Genomic DNA, 23,800 nt, shown 5'->3' with positions numbered 1-23,800 from the left:
CAGTGCAACACTATTGCAAAAAAGTGCTGGAGTATCAGTGAGCCAGGCAGATTCTGTGAAGGCAAATTGAGAGTCGTTCTTCCCCCCCCCCCCCCATTACTTGTCCATCAGCTTCCCCTGGTTCCCCATCTCTTTCTCTTTATCCCATAGTCCACTACCTTCTCCTATTAGATTATAAATACAACAGATTCTGCAGATACTGGAAATCCAGTGCAACACACACACAAAATGCTGGAAGAACTCAGCAGGTCAGACACTTTATTTCTTTCCATGGATGGTACCTGACCTGCTGGGGTCCTCCAGCATTTTGTGTGTGGTGTTGCTCCTATTAGATTCCTTCTTTTTCAGCCTTTATGTCTTCCACCTATCATCTCACACCTTCTTACATTATCCCCTATCCCCATCCCTCCCATCTTCTCACTCACCTGGTCTCACCCATCACCTGCTAGCATGTACTCATCTCCCTGAGCCTACCTTCTTATATTGGCTTGTGCCCTTCATTTCCAATCCGGATGAAGGGTCTTGGTACAAAATGTTAACTGTTTACTCCCCTCTATAGGTGCTGTCTGAATTGCTGATTTCCTCCAGCATTTTGTGTACATTGCTGAAGATTTCCAGCATCTGTAGAATCTTTTGTGTATCTGTGAAGCGAAATGGACAACTGAGTTTTTGGATTGAGATCCTTCATCTGGTTGATGGAGCCCTCATCTATATTTCCTCTATTTCTTGTACTTCTACTCTTACCTCACCTTCTCCAGGGCAAAATGAGGATAGAATTCCCTTTGTCACTCCACCAGCCTATATGATCCAAAGGTTCATTTCATTGTCAACATATGCATGTGCAATACAACTCTGATATTTGTCTTCTCCAGATAGCCATGAAATACAGAAAGACCGTACATCAACATCCCCCCATACACAAAAAAGAAGAAGAAACAAAACTCACAAACTCCAAAATCCCCACCCTCCCTGAAGGAAAACAAATCTGTGACAATAGCAACAAATCTCCCCCGCAGAAATAAACAGTAACAATAGCATCAACTACCCCCTCCGGAAAAAGGCAATGACAATAGCAGCAAATCTTCCACCCCTCCCACACAGAAAAACAGCAACACAATCCCCAAACTCCTCCCTTGCAGAAAAAAACAGCGACAATAACAATCCCCCACCCCCCACAAACATGAAGAACTAACATATCACACACCGGCCAATTGGCCACAAAAAAGAAAACGCAGAAAAAATGAAGGAGACCAATATAAAGTAGAGTCCAATCACATAAATCTCAGAGCATCGAACAGTGCTTCTGTGGTTCAGAACTCATGCCTGGTCCAAACGTCCCGCTGGCCTCTGTTGTGAGCGATTACCGACCCCCTCCGCATTCACTTTGATGGCCTCTGTCGGGAGCGATTGCTGACCATCTGACCTCTGGCGGGAGCGACCGCTGAATGGCCTCTGTTGGGAGCGGTGCCATTGCAGTCCCGCAGGATCTCAACCCAAAACGTCATCCATCCATTTCCCTCCACAGGCGTTGCCTGAATCCCTCCAGTATTTTGTTTTATTTTGCTCCAGACGCCAGCAATTGCAGCCCCTTGTGTCTCCACTGCAATGGTATTGTGCTGGATCAAAAGTGAATGAGCACTACATATTCAGGTCACTTATGGGGCAGATAATGACTTCAAGCTGACAGCTACCGCTTTCCCCTGGGGGCATGCTGAATATTCCTAATGTGAAGGCCACTCACTAGCGGTTCCAGAAGTGACTTTTAATAGAGAAACAGCGGAGGTGGTGAACAGCAGGTTCAAGAGGTTACAAGGACTGCATAATTTAGACACTTGAACTTCTAACCTTAATGCACCAGCAGAGGGCAGCCAGTCATTTGTGTAGCCCTGTAGGCATGCTGCATATAATCATCAAAAGCCTTATGTTCAAATATGTAATGAGTTTATTAAAAACGATAAGCTAATGCAGGAATGTAAATGAGTTGAAAATTCCATGTTGACAATGGTATTGGTATTGGTTTATTACTGTCACGTCGACTGAGATACGGTGAACCAAAATCAGGATTTCAGTCCTGATGAAGGGTCTCAGCCTGAAACATCGACTGTTTATTCCCCTCCATAGATCAACTGGCAAGGTTAATTTATTATCAAAGCAAAATATGGGTGTTGGGGTGGAGATATGTCTCCAGCAAAGGAGGTGTAATCCACTCGTTCCCTCTGCAGGTCACCCTTGGGCAAGGTGTAGCACCTGCTTAGCCCCACCACCCCCGAATCAGGGTCACGTGAAGCCATGGGAGCAGGTGGTGGATGGTCGTATCAGCAGCTGGGTCACAAGTCCTGATTCTGCGACCATTGGCGCCAAGCAGTCAACCTTTGGAGAGTATTGACAATGGCTGGGGTCACCAGTCTTGTAAAGACACGCTGCCCAGAAGGTGGGAATGGCAAACCACTTCTGTAGAAAAATAATAGTCATGGATAGATCATGATCGCCCACGTCATACAACACGGCACATGATGATGATGACATACGTGTATGGCCTGTCAGAATAAAAGGTGAAGGTAACAAGTATAGAGAACTTTGGTTTTCAAGAGATATTGGGGCCCTGGTTAAGAGAGAAAAGGAGGTGCATAGCATGTAGGAACAAATGGGGTGTTATGGAGTACAAGAAGTGCAAGAGAACACTTAAGAAAGAAATCAAGAAGCTTAAAAGAAGGCTTGGAGTTGCTTTAGCAGACAAGGTGAATCGTAAGGGTTTCTACAGATATGTTAACAGCTAAAGGATTGCAGGGGACAAAACTGGTCCTTGGAAGAGCGGAACGTTAATCCCATGTATGGAGCCAAAACAGAGGGGGGGAGATTTTAAATGCATTCTTTTCATATTTACTCTGGAGACAAATACAGAGTCTATGGAAGTGAGGCAAAGTGGCATCAACTTCATGGACCCTGTACAGATTACAGACAAGGAGATATTTGCTACCCTGAGGCAAATCAGGATGGATAAATCCCCAGGGTCTGACAAGGTGTTCCCTCAGATCCTACAGGAGGCAAGTGCAGCAATTGCTGGGACCCTAACAGAGATAATTAAAACATCCTTAGCAACCAGAGAGGTACAGAGGATTAGAGGATAGCCAATGTTGTTCCATTGTTTAAAAAAGGCTCTAAACAGAAACCAGGAAGTTAGAGGCCAGTGAGTCTGACATCAGCTGTGGGAAAGTTATTGGAAGATATTCTAAGGGCCTGAATATATAAGTATTTGGATAGATGCAGACTGATTAAAGATGGTCAGCATGGCTTCATGCGTGGTAGGTCATGTCAAACCAATCTTACAAGTTTTTTGGGGAAGTTACCAGGGAAGTGGATGAAGGCAAGGCAGTGGATGTTGTCTCCATGGACTTTAGCAGGGCATTTGACAATGTCCTGCATGGGAGGTTGGACAAGAAGGTTCAGTTGCACAGCATTCAGGATAAGGTAGTAAACTGGATTGGATATTGGCTTTGTGGGAGAAGCCAGAGAGTGGTCATAGAGGATTGCCTCTCTGACTGGAGGACTGTGACTAGTGGTGTGCCGCAGAGATCGGTGCTGGGGCCCTTGTTGTTTGTCATCTATATCAACTGGATCGGCAAATTTGCGGATGACACCAAGACTGGGAGTGTAGTGGTCAGTGAGGAAGGCTATCATGGCTTGTAGAGGGATCTGCATCAGCTGGAAAACTGGGCTGAAAAATGGCGATGGAATTTAATGCAGACAAGTGTGAAATTTTTCAGTTCAGTAGATCCAACCAGGGTGGGTCTTACACAGTGAATGGTAGGGCACTGAGGAGTGTGGCAGAGCAAAGGGATCTGGGAATACAGGTATATAATTCATTGAAAGTGCCATCACAGGTTGGTAGGGTTGTAAAGAAAGCTTTTTGCACATTGGCCTTTATAAATCAATGTGTTGGGTATAGGAGATGAGATGTTAAAGATGTATAAGATGTTGGGACGGCCTGATATGGAGAACTGTGTCCAGTTTTGGTCACCTACCCACAGGAATACTGTAAACAAGGTTGAAACAGTGCAGAGAAAATTTACAACGATGTTGCTGGGTCTGGAGGACCTGAGTTATAAGGAAAGATTGAATAGGTTAGTACCGTATTCTTTAGAACGTAGAAGACTGAGAGGAGATTTGATAGAGGTATCCACAATTATAAGGGATATAAATAGGTTAAATGCAAGTAAGCTTTTTCCACTGAGGTTGGGTGGGACTACAACCAGAGGTCATGGGTTAAGGGTGAAAGGTGAGAAGTTTAAGGGGAACAGCAGGGGAAACTTCTATGACCTCTCTAGATCTGCACTGGGTATATATCTAGGACCACCCCCCCCCAACTGTTGTGTCAATGCTCCTTCACCACATAAACTACTACAGTTCATGAGAATGAACCCTTTAAGTCTTCTCAAGAGCCGTCTGAAATGAGCAGTAAAGGCTAGCCTTTCCTCACATTGAGATCAAAAGTACATTATCTAAATTAAACAGCTTTTGACTACTTAAGTTCTGTGGAACTTAGAACAAAGCTCTATATAGAATGACTTGCTGGCCTCTCTCTGCCTGCCCTTACTGCATTATCCCAGCTAATTCCAACAGTCCATCCTAATGACACAGTCTAATTCATTCAGTATTTTCAGTTCTTTCATCAAATGTCCCGAAAAGGAGAGCTGCAAAAAATGAATAAAGTACAGCTTCCTACACCTGTGCTTCTCAACCGTAACATATCCATCTGGTATTCCTCCTCTGAACCTAATCCAGATGTTCTAAATCACCCTTCCCCTACACCAAATCTAAGAAACCGAAGCTTAGAAATTCGTCTCCTTCGACTCGTTACTGAGTGTGCTGTCACCACATCAGAATCAGAATCAGGTTTTTAATCACTGACATCCATCATGAAAACTGTTGTTATGCATCCACAGAACAGTATAAGACATGAAAATGGCTGTGTTTCAATAGTTAATAATAAGTAGGTCCTCTACCAGCTGAATTGGGGCAGCAGGGTCCAGACCCCAGAGCATATCGAAGCAACTGAACATGATGTTTGGACAACAATTTAGGTGCTGGGCCAGATTGAAAAGGTCAGGGTTGTCGGGGGCTCGAGGCAAGGAGCAGGTCATTTCAGCTCGCTGCTCCTCTCTGTGCTTGAACGATGGGTGCATGGATCGACTCCCTTTGTGGACTTCAGTTCAGAACACTATTAGCTTGCGTTTATTGGTTGCATGATTTGTTTTTTTTTTCCTCTGCACGTTGGGTGTTTGACAGTCTTTTTTTTAATGGCTTCTTGTGGGCTGCCTGTTAGGAAATGAATCTCAAGGTTGTATAATGTACTTTAATAATAAATAGACTTTGAACTTTGAAAAGAAACAGCGAGGTAGTGTTCATGAACCATTCAGAAATCTGATGGCAGAGGGGAAGAAGCTGTTCTTAAAATGATGAGTAAGGCTCTTCAGACTCTTGTACCTCCTTCCTGATGGTAGTACTGGGAAGATGGCAGGCCCCATTGGGTTTCCAGCACACTGCCAGGTACACCATTGAGGCCTGGTGAGGATTCGCCCTCTTAATGGAAGGTCTGACATTTGTATCATGTCTATGACATTTCATTAGGATGAGTTTCAGAATCAGGACAATTCATTGTAAATATTCTAAATGATACCTAACAGTATCCATGTAATACTCTTATCTGATGCTTTATTGTCCTGTTGGTCATTCCAAAGTCATTTGTTGTATAGTATTGGGCATGATTCCTCAAGTCAGATGCACACTTGGGTACCTTTCAAAGATATTTAGAGTTTCAAAGTTGCACGTTCTAGGTGCAGAACAAGTACATGTTGTGTTATATATTACGATGTATATCATCCACCATAAACATATCTGCCAACTCGGAGCTTGTTGCCCTAACCTCTACTTTTCCTGCAGTTGTAACAAGACAGAAGTTCAAAGTACATCTATTATCGAAGTATGTATAAATTACATAACCTTGAGATTCGTCAGAAGATCCTGAGCTGTTGACATGGTTGCAGACATATCCTCATTTGTATTACTAATGTAAAGTGTAGTCGTACAGTTCCAACACCCACTCATAACCAGTTAATAATAATCTTCTGATTGCAAAACTCCAATGTCTTTCTCCAGCTAAGAATCCCTCAGGACTCCACTTGATAAAGAGATGAATGCCAAACTGATTCGTACTAACTTGCACAAGATCTCAATCCCATATTTGCTCAGACTCACAGTAATTTGTATTTACTAAATATGACCCTTGGTGCACATTCTGAAAGACTTGGCATTTGCAACAAATTATGAACACGAGAGATTCTGCAGATGCTGGGAATTCAGTGTAACACACACAAAATGCCAGAAGAACTCAGCAGGTCTGGCAGCATCAATGAAGAGAAATAAAGACCCAACATCAGGACAGGGGGAAGAAGCTAGAATATAATATCACAGATACAAGTTGTGAAATGTGTTGTTTTGCAGTAGCGGTACATTACAATGAATAGTAATAAAAAACATTAATTGCAATAAGGTATATATTATATAATTAAATTAAGTAAATAGTGCAAAAGGAGCAAAAAAAGGGGGGAAAGGCATAGTGAGGTAGTGTACCTCACTAGTGTTTATTCAGAAATCTGATGACAGAGGCGAAGAAGCTGTTGAGTGTGTGTCTCCAGGCACCTGTACCTCCTCCTTCATAGATGCAATGAGAAGAGGGCATGTCCTGAGTGATATGTGAACCTATGTAAGGGGGAATGTGGGGTTTGGGGATGAAGTGAGGAGCTGGGAGGTGATAGGTAGAAAAAGTAAAGGGCTGAGGAAGAAGAAATCTTATAAGAAAGGAGAGTACCATGGGAGAAAAGGAAGGAGGCGGTGATAGGAATGAAGAAGAGGAGGGGTAAGAATGGGGAATGGAAAAAGAGAGGAGAGGAAGTGGGGGAGGGTTAAGCTACCTGAAGTTAAAGAAGTCGAGGTTCATGCTGTCAGGTTGAAGGCTTGTTTTCAGTTTTCAACAAATCCAAAGTTAAAACTAGGCCCTAGTGGTCAGACTGAGAATTACTGTTTCAACCTTCACAGATTCAATGGCGTAAGTGGCTGTGCAAGTGTTCCAGCAATGAAAGATTGCATTGATTTGTGGCTTAGGTTTCAGACAACTAATATGAATTATAAGGCAAGAAACTAAATGAAATTGCTGGAAACTATCCACAAGTTAAACAACACACACACACAGAGAAGGAGTTTACCTTTCATCAGGAATGGAGTTTTGCAATCAGAAGATTATTATTAATGGCAGGCAAGGCTGTTTATGAGTAGACCTCGGAACTTTACCATCTAGATCTGTTAGGTAAGTGAGAATTGGGTGAACTGTCAGCAAGGAAGTAAGAGTCCATATGATGGGGTCACATGTGATCATTAAGTAGGGAACGACACTTGAGGTACCAAATGCCCTAACCCTGCTCCTTAGCTCTTTAATGCAGCGGTCCTCAACCACCGGGCCATGGACCAGTACCGGGCCACAAAGCATGTGTGACTGGGCCACGGGCCGCGAGCCACCAGGAAACGATATGATTTGGCAATATGAAACGATATGAGTCAGCTGCACCTTTCCTCATTCCCTGTCACACCCACTGTTGAACTTTAACGCACGCGAGGTCATCAGTGACTCAAGACTCAAATGACCCAAGACGTGCAAAGGAATGGGTCTGTGACCCATTTGTGAATGTCCCCGGTGAATCATCCATGTCAGCACGGGAAACAGAACAACTCCTCGAGCTTGCAAATGACGGTGGGCTGAAAAGTATGTTTGACATAACATCTCTGTCGGCATTCTGGATCAAAGTCAAGGCTGAATATCCTGAGATAGCCACGAAAGCACTGAAAACGTTGCTTCCATTTCCAACATCATATCGCTGCGAAGTGGAGTTTTCTGCGATGAATGCAACGAAAACTAAATTGCAGAATAGACTGGACATAGGGAACCCACTTCGAGTATCGCTGTCTCTCATCACCCCTCGATGGGACCGTCTTGTTGCAGGAAAACAAGCCCAGGGCTCCCACTGATTCAGCGATATTGAGGAGTTGCAATGATTTTATATGTTCATATGAGGAAAATATGCTACTTAAAATGTTATGATGCTATTGACTTATAAGTAATTTATAATTCTGTTGTCCCCAACCTCCGGGCTGCGAAGAATGCAGCGGTACAGCGGTAGCCAGACGCACCCAGCACACCTTTAAGAAAAAAAGCCGAAATAAACAAGGTAATTAATTAGCTACCACCTGGCACGTAAATGTCGGTCCAGATCAGAGGCGATTGCCAATTGCGTCGCCTCTGACCTGGGCCAGCATTTACGTGCCGGACGGCACCTAATTAATTAGCTTGTTTACTTCAGCTTTTTTCTTAAAGACGTGCTGGGTGTGCCCCAGCTACCACTGTACCGCTGCATTCTTCGCGGCAATGTATTGGTCTGTGGCCCGGAGGTTTGGGACCGCTGTTATAATTGACTTATCACTATATTCATGCGAGGAAAATATGCGCTGTGTGTTTAATATTAAATTCATTAAATAAACCCCTTTAGAAACGAGATTGAGTGTATTAGCCACTTATAAGTGACTTATCACCTATATTCCGGTCGTGATTAACACCCCCCCACCCCGCCCCGCACCCCGCCCTGGTTGGCTGGTCCGTAAGAATATTGTCAATATTAAACCGGTCAGCAGTGCAAAAAAGGTTGGAGACCCCTGCTTTAATGTATGAATATTAGAATAACAACTACAATTTACAGATTTGTTTATTTTATGAGCCAAGTTTTCTAATCTCTTTGGTATGCAAAGTTTTCTACACTGCCAGAAATAGTAATGAACAGAAGCCGCTGGCCTGACAGGTTTGGTGACGAGAAGAATGAAAATGCTTTGTTACTGGTTTGTAACATGTTTGCAGTCATTTCTAGTTTGGATCACACCATTCAGAAATCAGATCAGGGCACCTCTAGGCCCAAATCAACTCTGCACAATTCCGTATCAGTCACAGAATGGATGTAAACAATTCCTTCACTGTGCTTCTTGAACAGGAAATTGAGAGACATTGATCTGAGGAGTACCCACCATTGGGAACATTCGCAGGTCAGCTGGGGTTTTTTTCGGCTCTGTTTTAGCTGGGAGACTCACAGAGCACACGCACGATGTTAGACTCCTGTTGGACATGGGCACTGCCCGGCACTTCGGTGGCATCACTGTTACTTGCCACTTTACCAACCCATGCCCACATCTTGCTGCATACATGCATGGGATGGTCTGTTTACTTGTGCATTACAAGTGGAATTGAGCCCAGCAGCTAGTCGTCACCCTTCTTGGACAGCACTGAATATTGCAAAGGTGGGAAGGCGTTTGCACTAGCCATGAGACTCTATGGCACAAATGTAAAAGCCCAGATCCATTCCTCGGCCCTTGTCCTTCCGTTAGCCATGATGTTATTCTCAGGTCATGTGACTTTGCATCCCAACTGTGCAGACACAGTCATGGTTTCCAGAATATCTGACATGTCCTCCTCCATCAAAGAAAGGGGTTTCCCTTATTCTACTAACATTGCCTTCCCCTCTATCTCCGCCATTTCCTGGATGTCTACCTTCACCCTATCTTCCCACTGTAATTTCAAGGGTAGAGTTCCACTTGTCTTCACCTACCATGAGCTTCCACAATTAGTCGCCACAATTTCTGCCATCTTCAATGTGATCCTGTCACTAAACACATCATTCTTTTCCCCCACTCTCTATTTTCCACAGGGATTGCTTTCTACATAATTTTCTTGACCGCTCAATCCTCCCTACTGTTCTCCCTCCTGACACTTATCCCTCTAAACAGGACAGTGCAAAACATGCCTCTTAAACTTCACCTGAGAGTCTGTGGGTGTTGTCTGCTGTATCCGTAGCTCCCAGTGTGGCCTCCTCTACATTGCTGAGACACGACGTAGATTGGGGGACTGTTTTGTCAAGCACTTTCGCTCCACCCGCTACGACAGGCAGGATTTCCTGATGGTCACCCATTTTAATTCACATCCCCATTCCCATTCCCAAATGTCAGTCCATGACCTCCTCTCGTGAAATGATGAGGGCAACCTCAAGTTCAAGGAGCAGCTCCTCATATCCCGTCTGTGTAGCCTCCAAGCTGATGACATCAACAGTGATTTCTCTAATTTATAGTAATTTTTCCACCACCCCCTTCTCTCTTTTTCCATGCCACATTCTAGATCTCCTCACCTGCCCTATCACTACCTTCCAGTGCCCCTTTCCCTTCCCTTTCTCCCATGGTCCACTCTCATCTCCTGTCAGATTCCTTCTTCTTCAGCCCTTTAACTTCTCCACCGATCTCCTCCCAGTTTCTCACTTCATTCGCCCTCCCTCACCCAACTATCTTTGCCCTCACCTGGTTTACCTTCCAGCTTGTACTACATCTCCTCCACCAACACCATGTACCCCCCCCCCCAACACCACTATCTTATTCTGGCTTCTTTCCCCTTCCTTTCCAGTCCCGAAGAAGAGTCCTGGCCTGAAATGCCAACCACTTATTCCCTTCCACTGATGCTGCCTAATGTGCTGAGTTCCTCCAGCATTTTGTGTTTGTTCCATATTTTGATAATGTTAACTGTATCCACTTAATCGTGCGTTATTGTGCAAGAAAAACGTCCTGGCCAGAAAGCAAACCAAGTTTTTGCTGTCCTGTTGCAGAAGACAGCAGTAATGTACTGAAAATTATTGCAAATTTCAGGTCGTGCTACGTGCCTGGGCTGGCTCATGACAGAAATAATAATAAATTGCCGATACCTGTCTGATTAGGGACGCATGAGCGGGTAGTTTCTGGTCTGCTCTGGTTCTGCACTTCGGATAGCCTGTCCTTCTGTGCAGTCGGATGGGAAGAATTGTACAAATTAGCAGCCTGTAGCCTCGAGCATTGATTTCTATTCCATAACTCACCTGCTACAAAGGCTTTGTTAATGGCCCTGTTAACAAAAATGTATTAGTGTCTGGCATTGAGCTATCATTTAAAGCAATAAAGCCACCATCAGCATTTCATCTCAAACCTATTCATTAACTGGCTGAGTTAATTAGCTGCAAAAACATAAATAACAATTTAATTAAAAGAAACACGGGACTGCCGTAATCATCAAATTATATTAGCTGGACTAACAGTAACTTCCAATTAGTGGTAATAGACTCTTTTGTGCTGTATCACTGGAAGTAAGATCACATCTGTATTAAAGTGGCATTCATGCTAATGTCTCCATGTTCTACAAATCTGGGGATCTTTTTTACAGGCCATTTACCTAAACAGGAACTCAGTGGCAGGAGTTTGTGCGCGGACTCTTGAGACTAGAAGGGGGAGGTGGCATCCCAGATGAGTGTGTTGCAGTGCCAGGTCCCACTGCTCGCCTGCCTGACGCAAAAGGGATCTCATCAGTTGTCTGTTTAGCCCATCAAACATATTCTGTCCTCCTTGTAGTGGAGTCATAGTTCAAGTTTAATTGTCATTATACCATACATGAGTGCCATGAATACAGCCAAGTGAAACAGCATTACTCCGGAGCCAAGATGCAAAATACTGTACCGACAGCACAAGGCACAATCAAAGATTCAAAGTACATTTATTATCAAAGTCTATATGCAGTATACAACCCTGAGATTCATCTTCCCCATAGACAGCTACGAAACAATGAAAACCATGGAACCCATTCAAGACAAAACAGCAGCCCCACCCCCACCCCCACATGCACCAAAAGAAAACAAATCATGCAAACAGCAACCAAAAAAAACAAGAGTGAAAAACACAGGATATAAAACACAAAATCAAAAGAGTCCAGGCATACTCAGTCCAGCTCAGTGTTCGTTATCAGCAAGCCGCCCAATTCAAAGTCGCCCAAAATGGCACCCAAAAAAGAAGCAACCAGAAATCAAAAACACATCAAAGCATGAACTACAGAGACCAATCCACAAACAATGTCGATTAAACCTTGCCCGAGATCCTGAAATCAGGCATATCCTCTGACATCAGCAAGGGAGTGAGAGAGAGACCTTTCGAGTGCAGAGACCTTCCTCCGGGAGAATCAAGCGAGAGAGAGAGAGAGACTGTCATACACTGACACCTTCATCCAGCAGCAGGGAGCGAGAGGCTGGTAGTCAGCACCGAACACACATTCGCCCTCCACGCTCGCCTGGATTATTTCAATTTTTCTCGGCGCTTTAATCAGTGAGATTGTCAAGAAATAGAGTCGATCGAGGGCCTGTGGTCCATCTCCGAGCTTCTTGGCCGCAAGCTTCACTCAAAGCCTCACAGAACCCTCTCAGAGACAGCAGAGTGCCAGGTCACTCAATCAGCCTGATAACACAGCACCGAAATAGAGTCCGCAGGCTCCAGCAGTAGCAGAGCCACACTTGAAAGAAAAAGGAGACGTAAAAGAAGTGAAAGAAGTCAGCTTGTGAACCGCAGGGAGGATGTCGCCCTTGGTCGCATTGTTCACTAGCACCATCCTCTTCCAGATATAAGATACGAGGCACATATGAGAGAGCAGTAATATACAGTCACACAGAAAAAAAAATGTAGGCAGAGTCCCTGAGTCCATGAACGTTGCAGCAGTCTTCAGATGAACACAAGACGGCTTGTCTTCTGCCGAGTGAACACTGGGGCATGGACATCGTGTCACACTGCCTCCAGTATTCCAGTCAAGTGCACCAACTCCAATGCCTCAGGCCCTCCTGGGTGGCTGTAAACAGGCGACACTGCAGCGCGAGGCCTAGACCCCAAAGGCCTCACAGCTCCCCTGCCACCTGCCAGTAAACCAGTGAACTGGTCTTGCAGCATTCCACATTAGCAATATCCAACAGGGTCTGGTGATTGCAAGAAAAGCAACCAAAACCATCACTTACCGTTAGACTGCGCACCGCCTTCACACACTAACTCCCCCAACATCTTCCTGACACAGAAAGCAGTTCAATCCTCACTAAGTCCAGCTCCTTCAGGTTCACCGCCAACAAGCAACTCGCTGATGAGGTAGACCTGCAGTACTTTAAGTTCTTAATGTCCAGCAGGTTCTTGCAATTGTAAAAAATATATTTAAAGAAGACAGTTACACCTTTCATTGGCCCCCGTAGAAGCCACTGCATGCCACCACCTTACCGGAAAAATAAAGGTTTTTTATTTAGTGTTACACAACACAAATCAGACCTTGGGCCCAACCCATCCATGCTAACCTGAGATAGTCCCATTCGCCAGTGTTTGGCCCTATGCCTCCAGGTCATTCCTATCCATGTCCAATTGTCTTTTAAATGTTGTAACTGTATCCACTTCCACCACTTTGTCTGCCAGCTCGTTCCGCTTGCCAATTTAAGGTGAGAGGAGAAAGATTCAAAGCGGACCTGGGGAGAAAGTTTTCACTTTGACTCTTTCCCTTCCCACCTTAAACCTATGCCTTCATGCTGTAGAACCCCCCCCCCCCCACACCCTGGGGAAAAAACTATGACTGTTCACCTTACCTGTGTTGTTCATGACTTCATGTTTTTCTGTAAGGTCACCATGCTTGCACTGCAGGAGATAAAACCCCAGCCTATCCAATCTCCTTACAACTCAAGCCTTTCAGTGCCAAAAACATCCAATTGAATCATTTCTGCATCCTATTCAGCTTAATGACATCATTCCTATATTTAGGCAACAAAGACTTTGTTCTGTACTCCAGGTATGGTCTCAACAATGCCAAAAGTTGTAACAAGGTGTCCCAATTATTATACTCCAAGCCCTGACCAATTAGGGTAAGCATGCTGAACAGCCCTGAAGAAAGGTCTCAGCCTGAAACGTCGACTATTTATTCATTTCCATAGATGCTGCCTGACCTTCTCTGTTCCTCCAGCATTTTATCTGTGTTGTTTTAGGTGTCCAGCATCTGCAGACTTTTCTCGTGTTTGTGAGAACGTGCAAAATGCCTTCTTTACTTCTTCCTCAAAAGGTAGCAGCCCAGTAAACCTGCCCAGACTGCAGGTAATAAGGTAGCCATCTTGTGCACAGCGAGGGTAGTTCTGAATAGGTTGGTGGAATACCATCTGTCAGCAAGAGAGAGGGAAACCCGACCTCATTGGAAAACCGATCTCATGTTGATCTTCTCCTTACACCCACTGGAAAAGCGTTTAGGACACTGGTATAATGTCCTGTTGGAACTACAGCCCGAAGTGTGAACCACTGCCTCAGTGTGATGAATCGAACTTGACACTGTGCTGACTGAATAAGAAACGATCCGTTGTTGCTGACCCATTGATTGAAGAGCTGAACCAGCACTGAGGACAGACTCTGACCCACAGCAATAATCTGGGAGAGTACACAATTAAACTGTCAAAGTCAAGGAAAATGAAAATCTAGAGCTCTATTATAAGCAATCCCAAAGCTGATGTAACCCCATCCTGAGCAATTAAGTGGAAGATCATAACACCAGTGCTTGGTTTGGCCAGAGTGACAGACTGGCTGGATTTGATATTCAAAGTTCAAAGTAAGTTTGTTGTCAAGCTATATATAAGTGCCTACACTACCTTGAGATTCAGTTTCTCACAGGCATTTACAGAAAAAAAAATCGAATATATCAGAGCAAACACGGGAAAATTTGCAGATGCTGGAAATTCAAGCAACACACACACAAAATGCTGGTGGAACGCAGCAGGCCAGGCAGCATCTATAGGAAGAGGTACAGTCGACGTTTCGGGCCGAGACTCTTCGTCAGGACTAACAGAAAAACGAGATAGTAAGAGATTTGAAGGTGGGAGGGGGAGGGGGAGACCGGAAATGATAGGAGAAGACAGGAGGGGGGAAGGATGAAGCCAGGAGCTGGGCAGTTGATTGGCAAAAGGGATACAAGGCTGGAGAAAGGGGAGTATCATGGGACAGAAGGCCTTGGAAGAAAGAAGTGGGGAGGGGAGCACCAGAGGAAGATGGAGAACAGGCAAGGAGTTATTGTGAGAGGGGGAGAGAGAAGAAAAATAAATTAAATTAATAATAAATAAATAATTAAGGATGGGGTAAGAAGGGGAGGAGGGGCATTAACGGAAGTTAGAGAAATCAATGCTCATGCCATCAGGTTAGAGGCTACCCAGACAGAATATGAGGTGTTGTTCCTCCAACCTGAGTGTGGCCTCATCACGACAGGGGAGGAGGCCATGGATAGACATATCGGAAAGGAAGTGGGATGTGGAATTAAAATGTGTAGCCACTGGGAGATCATGCTTCCTCTGGTGGACAGAGCGTAGGTGTTCAGCGAAGCGGTCTCCCAATCTGTGTCGGGTTTCACCAATATATAGCTGTGTACATACATCTATTGATGCTTCTGGACAGATCTTCAGTGATGTTCCTGGAAACATCGGGTGTTTCAGGTCTTTCAACATCATACACCCTCCTCCGGGTGACCCAGCCGGGTCTGATCAGACCCCAGCTTGTGTCCAGATCTCTAGTTACTTATGACTCCATGGCTCCCCTCTTTTGAGCCACAGCTACCTTGAGGCCCTCTCTGCCGCATCGGTGGTACTGCGGATGGCTCTCCTCCTCCTCTCTCCCTCGATGCCCAAATTGCTGAAGGCTCTAGCTAAGGAACTGGCAACCAGCCTCCACTGGGAGCTTCCTATCGACCCCTCCCTTTGCCATTGCCTCCAGAATTTGGTTGACATCTTCATCAAACTACTTCCACAGTGAAGTCATGTTAGCTGCCGGCCATTTGATCCGCCTCCTGTTAGACTTGATGTTAGAGGGATTAGCTTGCAACACTTGGAGGTTCCGGGCACTATGGGGTGACTCCGGGCCTGGCACCTCCTTCGTCTCAGCAGGTTGGACACCTGCGCGTTGTGCTGCTCCTGCTCCCGCCAACCACTTCAGCCTCGCTTGGTGGATCTTCAAGCCGCGATCGTTCTTGTAGATCTTGCCACATGCACACTGCTTCCTCATCGTCATTTGTTCATTGCCTGGGTCTGATGTCGTTGTGTCCATCCAACTGGGGTGCTCATCCTCCCCCCCCTCTCGGACACCCCTGGGGGTACCTTTCCCTGAGATTCATCATAGCTTTTGTGGGGGTCCTCCTCTCAGAGGACACAGATTGGGTTGCCAGCCCGTTCTGCCCTGGTTGCCATCTCTCCGGGCTGTCACTAACTCTCCAGTCATCACCACCCTTTTCGCAGTTGTCACCCAGTCCTTCCTGGCTGTCACTGATGAACTGAGGGTGTAAGCTGTGTACATTCATCTACTGATGCTTCTGGACACATCCTCAGTGATATAAGGCCACACCTAGAGCACCAGAGAAAGGCCACACCAGGAGCATCAGAAAAAGAGGCTTTTTCCCAGGGCTGAATGGCTGCTACAAGAGGACACAGGTTTAAGGTGCTGGGGAGTAGGTACAGAGGAGATGTCAGGGGTAAGTTTTTTATGCAGAGAGTGCTGAGTGTGTGGAATGGGCTGCCAGCAACGGTGGTGGAACAAGATACGATAGGGTCTTTTAAGAGACTTTTGGATAGGTACATGGAGCTTAGAAAAATAGAGGACAATGGGTAAGCCCAGTAATTTCTAAGGTAGGGACATGTTCGGCACAACTTTGTGGGCTGAAAGACCTGTATTGTGCTGTAGGTTTTCTATGTTTCTAAGACCATAAGACAAAGGAGCAGAAGTCGACCATTCGGCCCATCGAGTCTGCTCCGCCATTTCTAGATGAAAAATTATATACAGTACTGTAGAAACAAAGACTGACAAACAACCAACGTGCAAGAGAAGACAAATTGTGCAAATAGAAATTGTATTGAGAAAATGAGTTGTAAACAGTCCTTCAGTTGTTGAATTAGTTTAGAGTTGTGTTGAGTGAAGTTATCCCTGCCAGTTCAGGATACTGATGGTTGTAAGGCAAGAACTGTTCCTGAACCTGATGGTGTGGGAATTAAGGCACCTGTACCCCTTGTCCAATGGTATTAGCAAGAAGAGAACATAGCCTGGATGGGGTCCTGGATGATGGATGCTGTTTTCTTGTGGCAGAACTCCATGTAAATATCCTCAATGATGAGACGTGCTGTGCCTGTGATCAGCAGAGAGTATGCATCACTTTCTGAAGTCTTTTCCATTCTTGGGCATTGGTGTTTCCATACCAGACCATAATGCAACTATTCAGGATACTATATCCACTGTGTATCTGTAGAAGTTTGTCAAAGTTTTTGGTAGCATGCCGAACCAATAAGTACATTTAATGTCAGAGAAACGTATACAATATACATCCTGAAATTCTTTTTCTTTGCAAACATCCACAAAAACAGAGGAGTGCCCCAAAGAATGAATGACAGTTAAGTGTTAGAACCCCCCAGCTCCCCCTTTCCACGCATAAACAGCAGCAAAGCGACGGCCCCACCTCCCCCAACGGCAAAAAAGCACCTGCACCCTCCACTGAGCACTCAAGCATGCAGCAAAGCATCAGTAAAGACACAGACTTGCAGTACCCCAAAGACTACTCGTTCACCCAGTAATTCAACATACCACAGGCTCTCTCTCTCCCTAAGAAGGGATAAAAGAGCCCTGTTTCACGGCGAGAGGGGAGACATAACAAAACAACTTGCTGATTTATGGTGTTAAAAGTCTTCGCGTCGCTTTTTCTGAGCTCTGTGCCCAAAGAACTCGAGTCCCTGGGCACACAGCCAGCAGCCAGCTCACTGCTTTCGATCTTCTGTGTACTCCCACAACACATCAGGCAGCAGCACCGACCTCGAGTCCGCCCGCCTCCAGAGCCATAAAAATACGGCACCCTGAAGGTGCGCTAGTCTTCCAGGCCGCGTCCTGGGCGTATCGAAAAGTGGCCGGTCGTGAAGCTCTGACAGCGGGTCCCATTTCCGCAAAGAACCAAAGTCAGCATGCAACTCCAGGTCAGGGTCTTCAAAAGAACCCTGTAAAGGAAAAATAAGAGATATTAAGGATAGAAATAGAGCTGTTTCCGAAGATGTAAGCAAAGGAGTCGCCGTTAGGCTCCATCATCCTAAACTCCTCCCTCCATTCGATGCAAATGTCTAAGAAAGTAGCAACACTGTCATGCCATCTTTGTGGTGACAGTTAAATGTCGGTTCCAGTACAAACCCCTCTCCAAATCTGATCTCCTATTGAGGTCTGGCTCATGGACATCCAACTTCTTCCTCCTGTGGTCAATAATCACCTCTTTGGCTTTGCTGACATTCAGTGAGAGGTTGTAGTTGTGTCAGCCCTTGACCAGATTTTCAACGTCCCTCCCATATCCAATTTGTCACCACCTTTGATTCAGCCAACAACAGTGGTTTTGACAGCAGGCTTAAGTATGCAGCGGAGCTGTACCAGCGATGTAATCACAGATATAAAGTGGGTGAAGCAGGGACTAAGCACACAGTTTGTGTTACACCTGTGCTGGTAGTGAGTGTGGAGGAGAGTTGTTGCCAATTTGTCCTAAATGAGCGTGTCAGTGAGGAAATCAAGGATCCAGTTTTGCAGGGAGATATAGAGGCTCAGATCTTGGAGCTTAATGATAGATAGTCAATGTCAGAGTGGGTCGCTCACCTTCCGCTTTCTACCTCCAAACACCAAGTCATAGCTGATTCTTCAGATAACTGTCCACTTAATGGAATCAAAGCCCATAGGATTTTAAGGACTTGAGTGTTGTCTTGAAGCTTACACGCCAGCTTTTTGTCGAGCAACAACACCCTAAGTACATTCAGAACCAGTGAGGTGCTATTCCTCTGGGCGAATGCAAAGCTTCATTAATTCCCTGTCCTGAGAACTGTATTTAATATGTACCCAAAGCAAGTTAAGGCTGGTTATTATGGTTACAGGATGAATACTTCGATAACAGGAGTTTAGAGCAGGGGTTCCCAAACTTTTTTATGCAATGGAGCTTTACCATTAACTGAGGGGCCCATGAATTCCAGGTTGGGAGCCCATGGTGGAGAGAGATGTGGCCAAGCACTGGCAAATAGGACTAGCTTGGTGAACATCATGATTAGTATGGACAAGCTGGGCTAGAAGGGCCTGTTTCTGTGCTATATGCCCCTGTGTCTCTATGGCCTTCTGCTTAATTGCTGAGGCTGGGGTTATTTTGACTTTGGGGTAAGTTCATTACATGAAACTTGGGACTCTCATTTCTCTTGATTTCTGCCTCAGCAGTTTAAGCAAGTACACAATTATGTGCTACTCCACCCCAAACAGAGTTGCGATTCTGTTCCCTTGAAAGGGGGCCAGCGGAGAAATGGGTGGGGAGAATTTAAATCAAGCGCGTGTGGGTGGATCAGCACAGAATTGCAATCCCTGTCGATGAAAACCAAAGAAAAACTGCTGATGATTGAAACCTGCAATGCAAGAAAATGCTGGAGACAGTCAGCAGGTAAGACAGCATCTGTGAATAGAAAATCACTGACATTTCAGGTCATTTTAACTTCACTAAAGGGTCTCAGACTGAAACATTAACTCTTGCTCTCCACAGACGCTGACTGACCTGCTGAGGTTTTGTACTACTTCATTGTACAGCTGTAATGACATAATTTTTATGGATGGCATGCAAAACAAGGTTTTTCACTGTACTTTGATAAATATGACAATAATAAATCATTTTAATGATTTATATGACAGTAAGCTGAACCTGATTTGCTAAATGCTCCATTTTGTCTTTCAGCCTGAAAAACCGACTATGAGATTCAAGAGCAAATCTGTGAATGGAGCCCCACTTCAAGCAGTTCTACGTTCCGAACCGGATAGTCACATTTTGCATCCTGCAGAAATGGGTACTTCCTACATTTGAACATTTTACTTTCTGAAACAGAGGCAACTCGCTGTGATGTCGGTCACTCACACTGCCCGGAGGAAGCACATCCAATTGGCTGCCCCGTGAGTGAGAGCTTTGAAGGCAAAATAAAAACTGACTCCCCCATCCCAGTCATCATAGGAAAACAGCTGCGATGACTCCCTTCAGCTGGTATTTTGCCCCAGACTGGGAGATTTCAAAATAAGGCCGCATTCCTGCAAAAAAATAAAATCTAAAGCTATTTCTGGAAGTACTGAAACTAACTGAAGGAAGAACTTGCATTTATATATAACCCATCACAATACAACAAGTCCCAAAACATCTTAGTATCTAATAAGTACTTTTGATGTGTAATCAGTTTTGAAAACAATAGTGATCAATTTGGGCCCACAAGCAGGAGAATTGGTCTAAGTCTATCGTGAGCTATTTTACATTTCAGCTGAAAAGAACATAGGAGAGTCTGTTTTAATCCAAATGACAGGACCTCCAGTGGTGCAACATTTACGTCATTGAGATGTCAGCCTCAATTACATGCTTAAGCTCTGAAGCAGAGCTTGAACCCAGGGGAGTGCAATGAAGAAACCGATGATTCAGTAGGTTGGAATCCTGTTTATCTGTCAGTGAGACTAGCATTGCAATCTGGTTCAGTCATCCAGTAGGGAGTCTCCTACTTGAATGTCCAAACAGTTCAAAGTGAATTTTCCTTGCCTTTACAAATCCAAAACTTTTTTAAAAAAACCTTTTCTTGAAGGTTTTCAGAGGGAGGAAACAGTGCACTTTTAAACAAATTGTTACTGCTGTGAGATAATCATAACCCTTTGACTAGCCCTTAAACTCAGGACACTGGAAATTAATCACATTAAAGTGGATAGTCAACTTTGCGACAAAACCTGGTGATGCCAGCAGATCACATGTTATACTGAATCTTGTCCTGTTACACCAGCACTGCAGAGTACCTGTTTAATTTATAGCACTGACTGCAGATACAACTCAACCCGAATCTTAGAAGAATTGCTCGAATTGAAGCAAGGTAGAATTTTCTAAGCTGCCTCACTGAGAAAGTGAAAAACTGAGTGGCAAGTTTTATTTTTCCTTCTACTGACATGCTCACTGTTAACTGAGTGGTTGCACCAGGGAGCTTGCAGTCAGCTGACAGACGCACTCTCACTCAGCTGACTGGGAATATTGAAACAGCTTGCCTCAGTGCGAGGTAATTAGAGAGGATGCAAGCTGGTGAATCAAAGCTCCACTATATGCCCACAGCAGCAATGATCTTTGGCCTCAGCATTTGCATTTTTGATGAATCCACAGGTTTTTGTTTGATGGAAAAGCAGGTTGCAATGTGCCGACTAGTTAAATAATTCCATTAAGCTACAACAAACCCCACTGGCTTCAGAAAACTGCAAAATTACTTCAAAGGGCAAGTTTGAAGTTAGGATATAACTTTATAAGCAAAAAAAACAAACTGTTGGAAGAACAATGGGTTGAGCAGCAAAGGAATTGTCGACATTTCAGCTCGAGACCCTGCATCACATCCCGCGTAACTTTGTCAACTTGAAATCTACAATATATTCAAATGATTGAAATTTATGTGTGTTGTTGCAATTTCCTGTTGAAAGTAGTTTTGCATTTATTTCACGAAATAAAATGGTGTAATACACTTTAATTTCCAGCAGCAAAAGACTTTATTCTAGCCACATTTTTAAAGACTGCAAACCTACAATGTTTTAGAATAAAAAAATATAGTCAGTTTAAAATGTTTGTTCAAGCATTTGTTGTGATATAGACACTGAAGTCCTGGGTGACTCTGATAAATGGGTATACAATACTGAGTATGTAAAGGAGATGACAGGGGTACCGTTGGGTGCTGGGTTTCCCAAACTGTCTGAACATTAGGCAGACAGCTAGAAGGTGCCCTGAGAGAAGGGAGTACAGTCCAAGTGACGGACAGTCACTCTACCTTCTCCAATAGAAGCTTGTATTCACAGTAAAAAAAAATTAGTACTGGACAAAGTCAATTACTACAGCAAAACATGGCCTAAGACCATAAGGTATAAGAACAGAATTGGTCCTTCAGTACATTCATTCAATCAATCATGGCTGAATTTTTTTTTCCCCAAATCCATTCTCTTGCCTTCTCCTCATAACCCTTAACATTCTTACCCATCAAGTATCTACTAATCTCTGCTTTACATACACCCAGTGACTTCTCCTCCACAGCCATCGGCGGCGACGAATCCACAGATTCACAACCCTCCAGCTAAAGAAATTCCACCTCCTCTCTGCTCTGAATGAACGTCCCTTTATTCTGGGGGTGTGCCCTTGGATCCTAGACTCTCTCATTAATTCAATATTCAAGTTAGAGATACAACACCATAATAGGCCCTTCTGGCCCAATGAGTCCACGCTGCCCGATCACACCCATATAACCAATTAACCTACTCACCCATACGTCTTTGGAATGTGGGAGGAAACGAGAGTACCCGGAGGAAACCCACACAGTCACGGAGGGAAAGTACAAACTCCTTACAGACAGCGGTGGGAATTGAATCCCAGTCACTGGCACTGTAAGGCGATGCGCTACCACTACACTACTGTTCCGCGGCTGGAAACATCCTCTCCACGTCCACTCTATCCAGGCCACTCAGCGTGTCCGTGTTGAACCTGAACTTGGGACAGGAGGTCCAGCAGAAACTTTTTCATGGGAGCAATGTAATGAGTCCACCAGTGAGTCTGTAATGTCCCCTCAGCGATATTTATGGGCCTCTGTAAAACGACTGCTTCTTTGCTGATGGTGGGGAAAGACTTTGGAGAACGTGTGGATTGCTTCTTTGCGGAAAATGGTTTCTGTTCTTCTGCCTGTGTATTCACAACAAAGTGCTCAAATATTATAAATAAGGTGTATTTATTCCACTTGATGAATTCTACCTTTGCTGTGTGCAATAAAACTTTGACTAAGCAAGCTGTGTGGAACTTCATTGGAAAAAAAGTTGAATTCTATGCTGTGTCAAGGAACTTTTTTAAATTTTACTTTGCAAGAATAGAAGAGATAAAAGTAGGCTACCCAATATTAAGTGGATTTATCTGATCTCAACAGGTTAAGCTCAATCACCAATTGTACAGGAACCCTCTCTTATCCAGTCCTACAGGGTCAAAGAAGACTTGCTTCCACTTCTGATCTCTGGGTTTGGAAGCAACTAATGAGCCAAATTTGGGAAGTGTTCACCATGTCACAGGTGGGGTCAGGGAAGCAGCATGCTCATTTATAGGTGGCCCATTTTTTGTATTGAGTGGGCTTCTGTGTGTCCCTGGTGAGGAGGTGGCAGCAACATTTTTCTGAATTCTATTCAATTCTCTGGAATAGAGGAATCAACACAGTACAGTACAGTGCAGGTACTACCACTTCAGTCCATGGTGTCCACACCTAACACAGTGCCAAAGTTTCTGCCAGACCCCTCCATTCCCTGCATATCAGAATCAAGTTTAATATCACCAGCATTTGTCATGAAATTTGTTGTCTGTTTCTTTATGTTCAATGCAATACATAATAATAGGGAAAAATATCCCTATATATTTAATTTATCCCTATATATTTAATCTAAAATATATTTAATAGTTAAATAGGTATTGAAAAATAGAAATAAAACAAGTAGTGTAGTTGTGTTCATGGGTTCCATGTCCATTCAGAAAGCAGATGGCAGGGTGTGGGGGGAAGAAGCTGTTCCTGAATATGATTACACGAGGAATTCTGCATGTGCTTTCAGGCTTCTGTACTTCCATCCTGATGGTAGCGTGCCCTGGGGTCCTTAATGATAGATGCCGACTTTTCGAGGCATCTCTTCTGGAAGGTATCCAAGATACTACAGAGGCTAGTGCCCATGATGGAGATGACTAAGTAGAAAATACTCTGCAGCTTATTTTGATCCTGTGCAGTAGCCTGCCCCCACCCATACCAGACAGTTAGAACCCTCACCGCTG

The 23,800-nt window shown here is 44.5% G+C and overlaps 1 protein-coding gene across 2 annotated transcripts in view; it reads left to right on the top strand.

The window, feature by feature from the left end:
* The window catches only part of LOC134350976 (zinc finger matrin-type protein 4-like), a 317,635-nt gene extending 294,860 nt beyond the window's left edge, over positions 1-22,775 (top strand). The window contains exon 7 of one of the 2 annotated variants that reach the window (XM_063056919.1): positions 19,694-22,775. In XM_063056919.1, coding sequence (XP_062912989.1) covers positions 19,694-19,712 — 19 coding nt within the window. In that variant the 3' untranslated portion in view covers positions 19,713-22,775. Of the gene's footprint in view, positions 1-19,230; positions 19,308-19,693 lie in introns of those variants that run through there. The other variant, XM_063056918.1, reaches the window with a different exon arrangement.
* The last annotated feature ends 1,025 nt before the right edge of the window (positions 22,776-23,800 follow it).

This window comes from Mobula hypostoma, chromosome 8 (assembly GCF_963921235.1).
Source record: "Mobula hypostoma chromosome 8, sMobHyp1.1, whole genome shotgun sequence".
Lineage (NCBI taxonomy): Eukaryota > Metazoa > Chordata > Chondrichthyes > Myliobatiformes > Myliobatidae > Mobula > Mobula hypostoma.
This window is presented reverse-complemented; position numbering and strand designations above follow the sequence as displayed.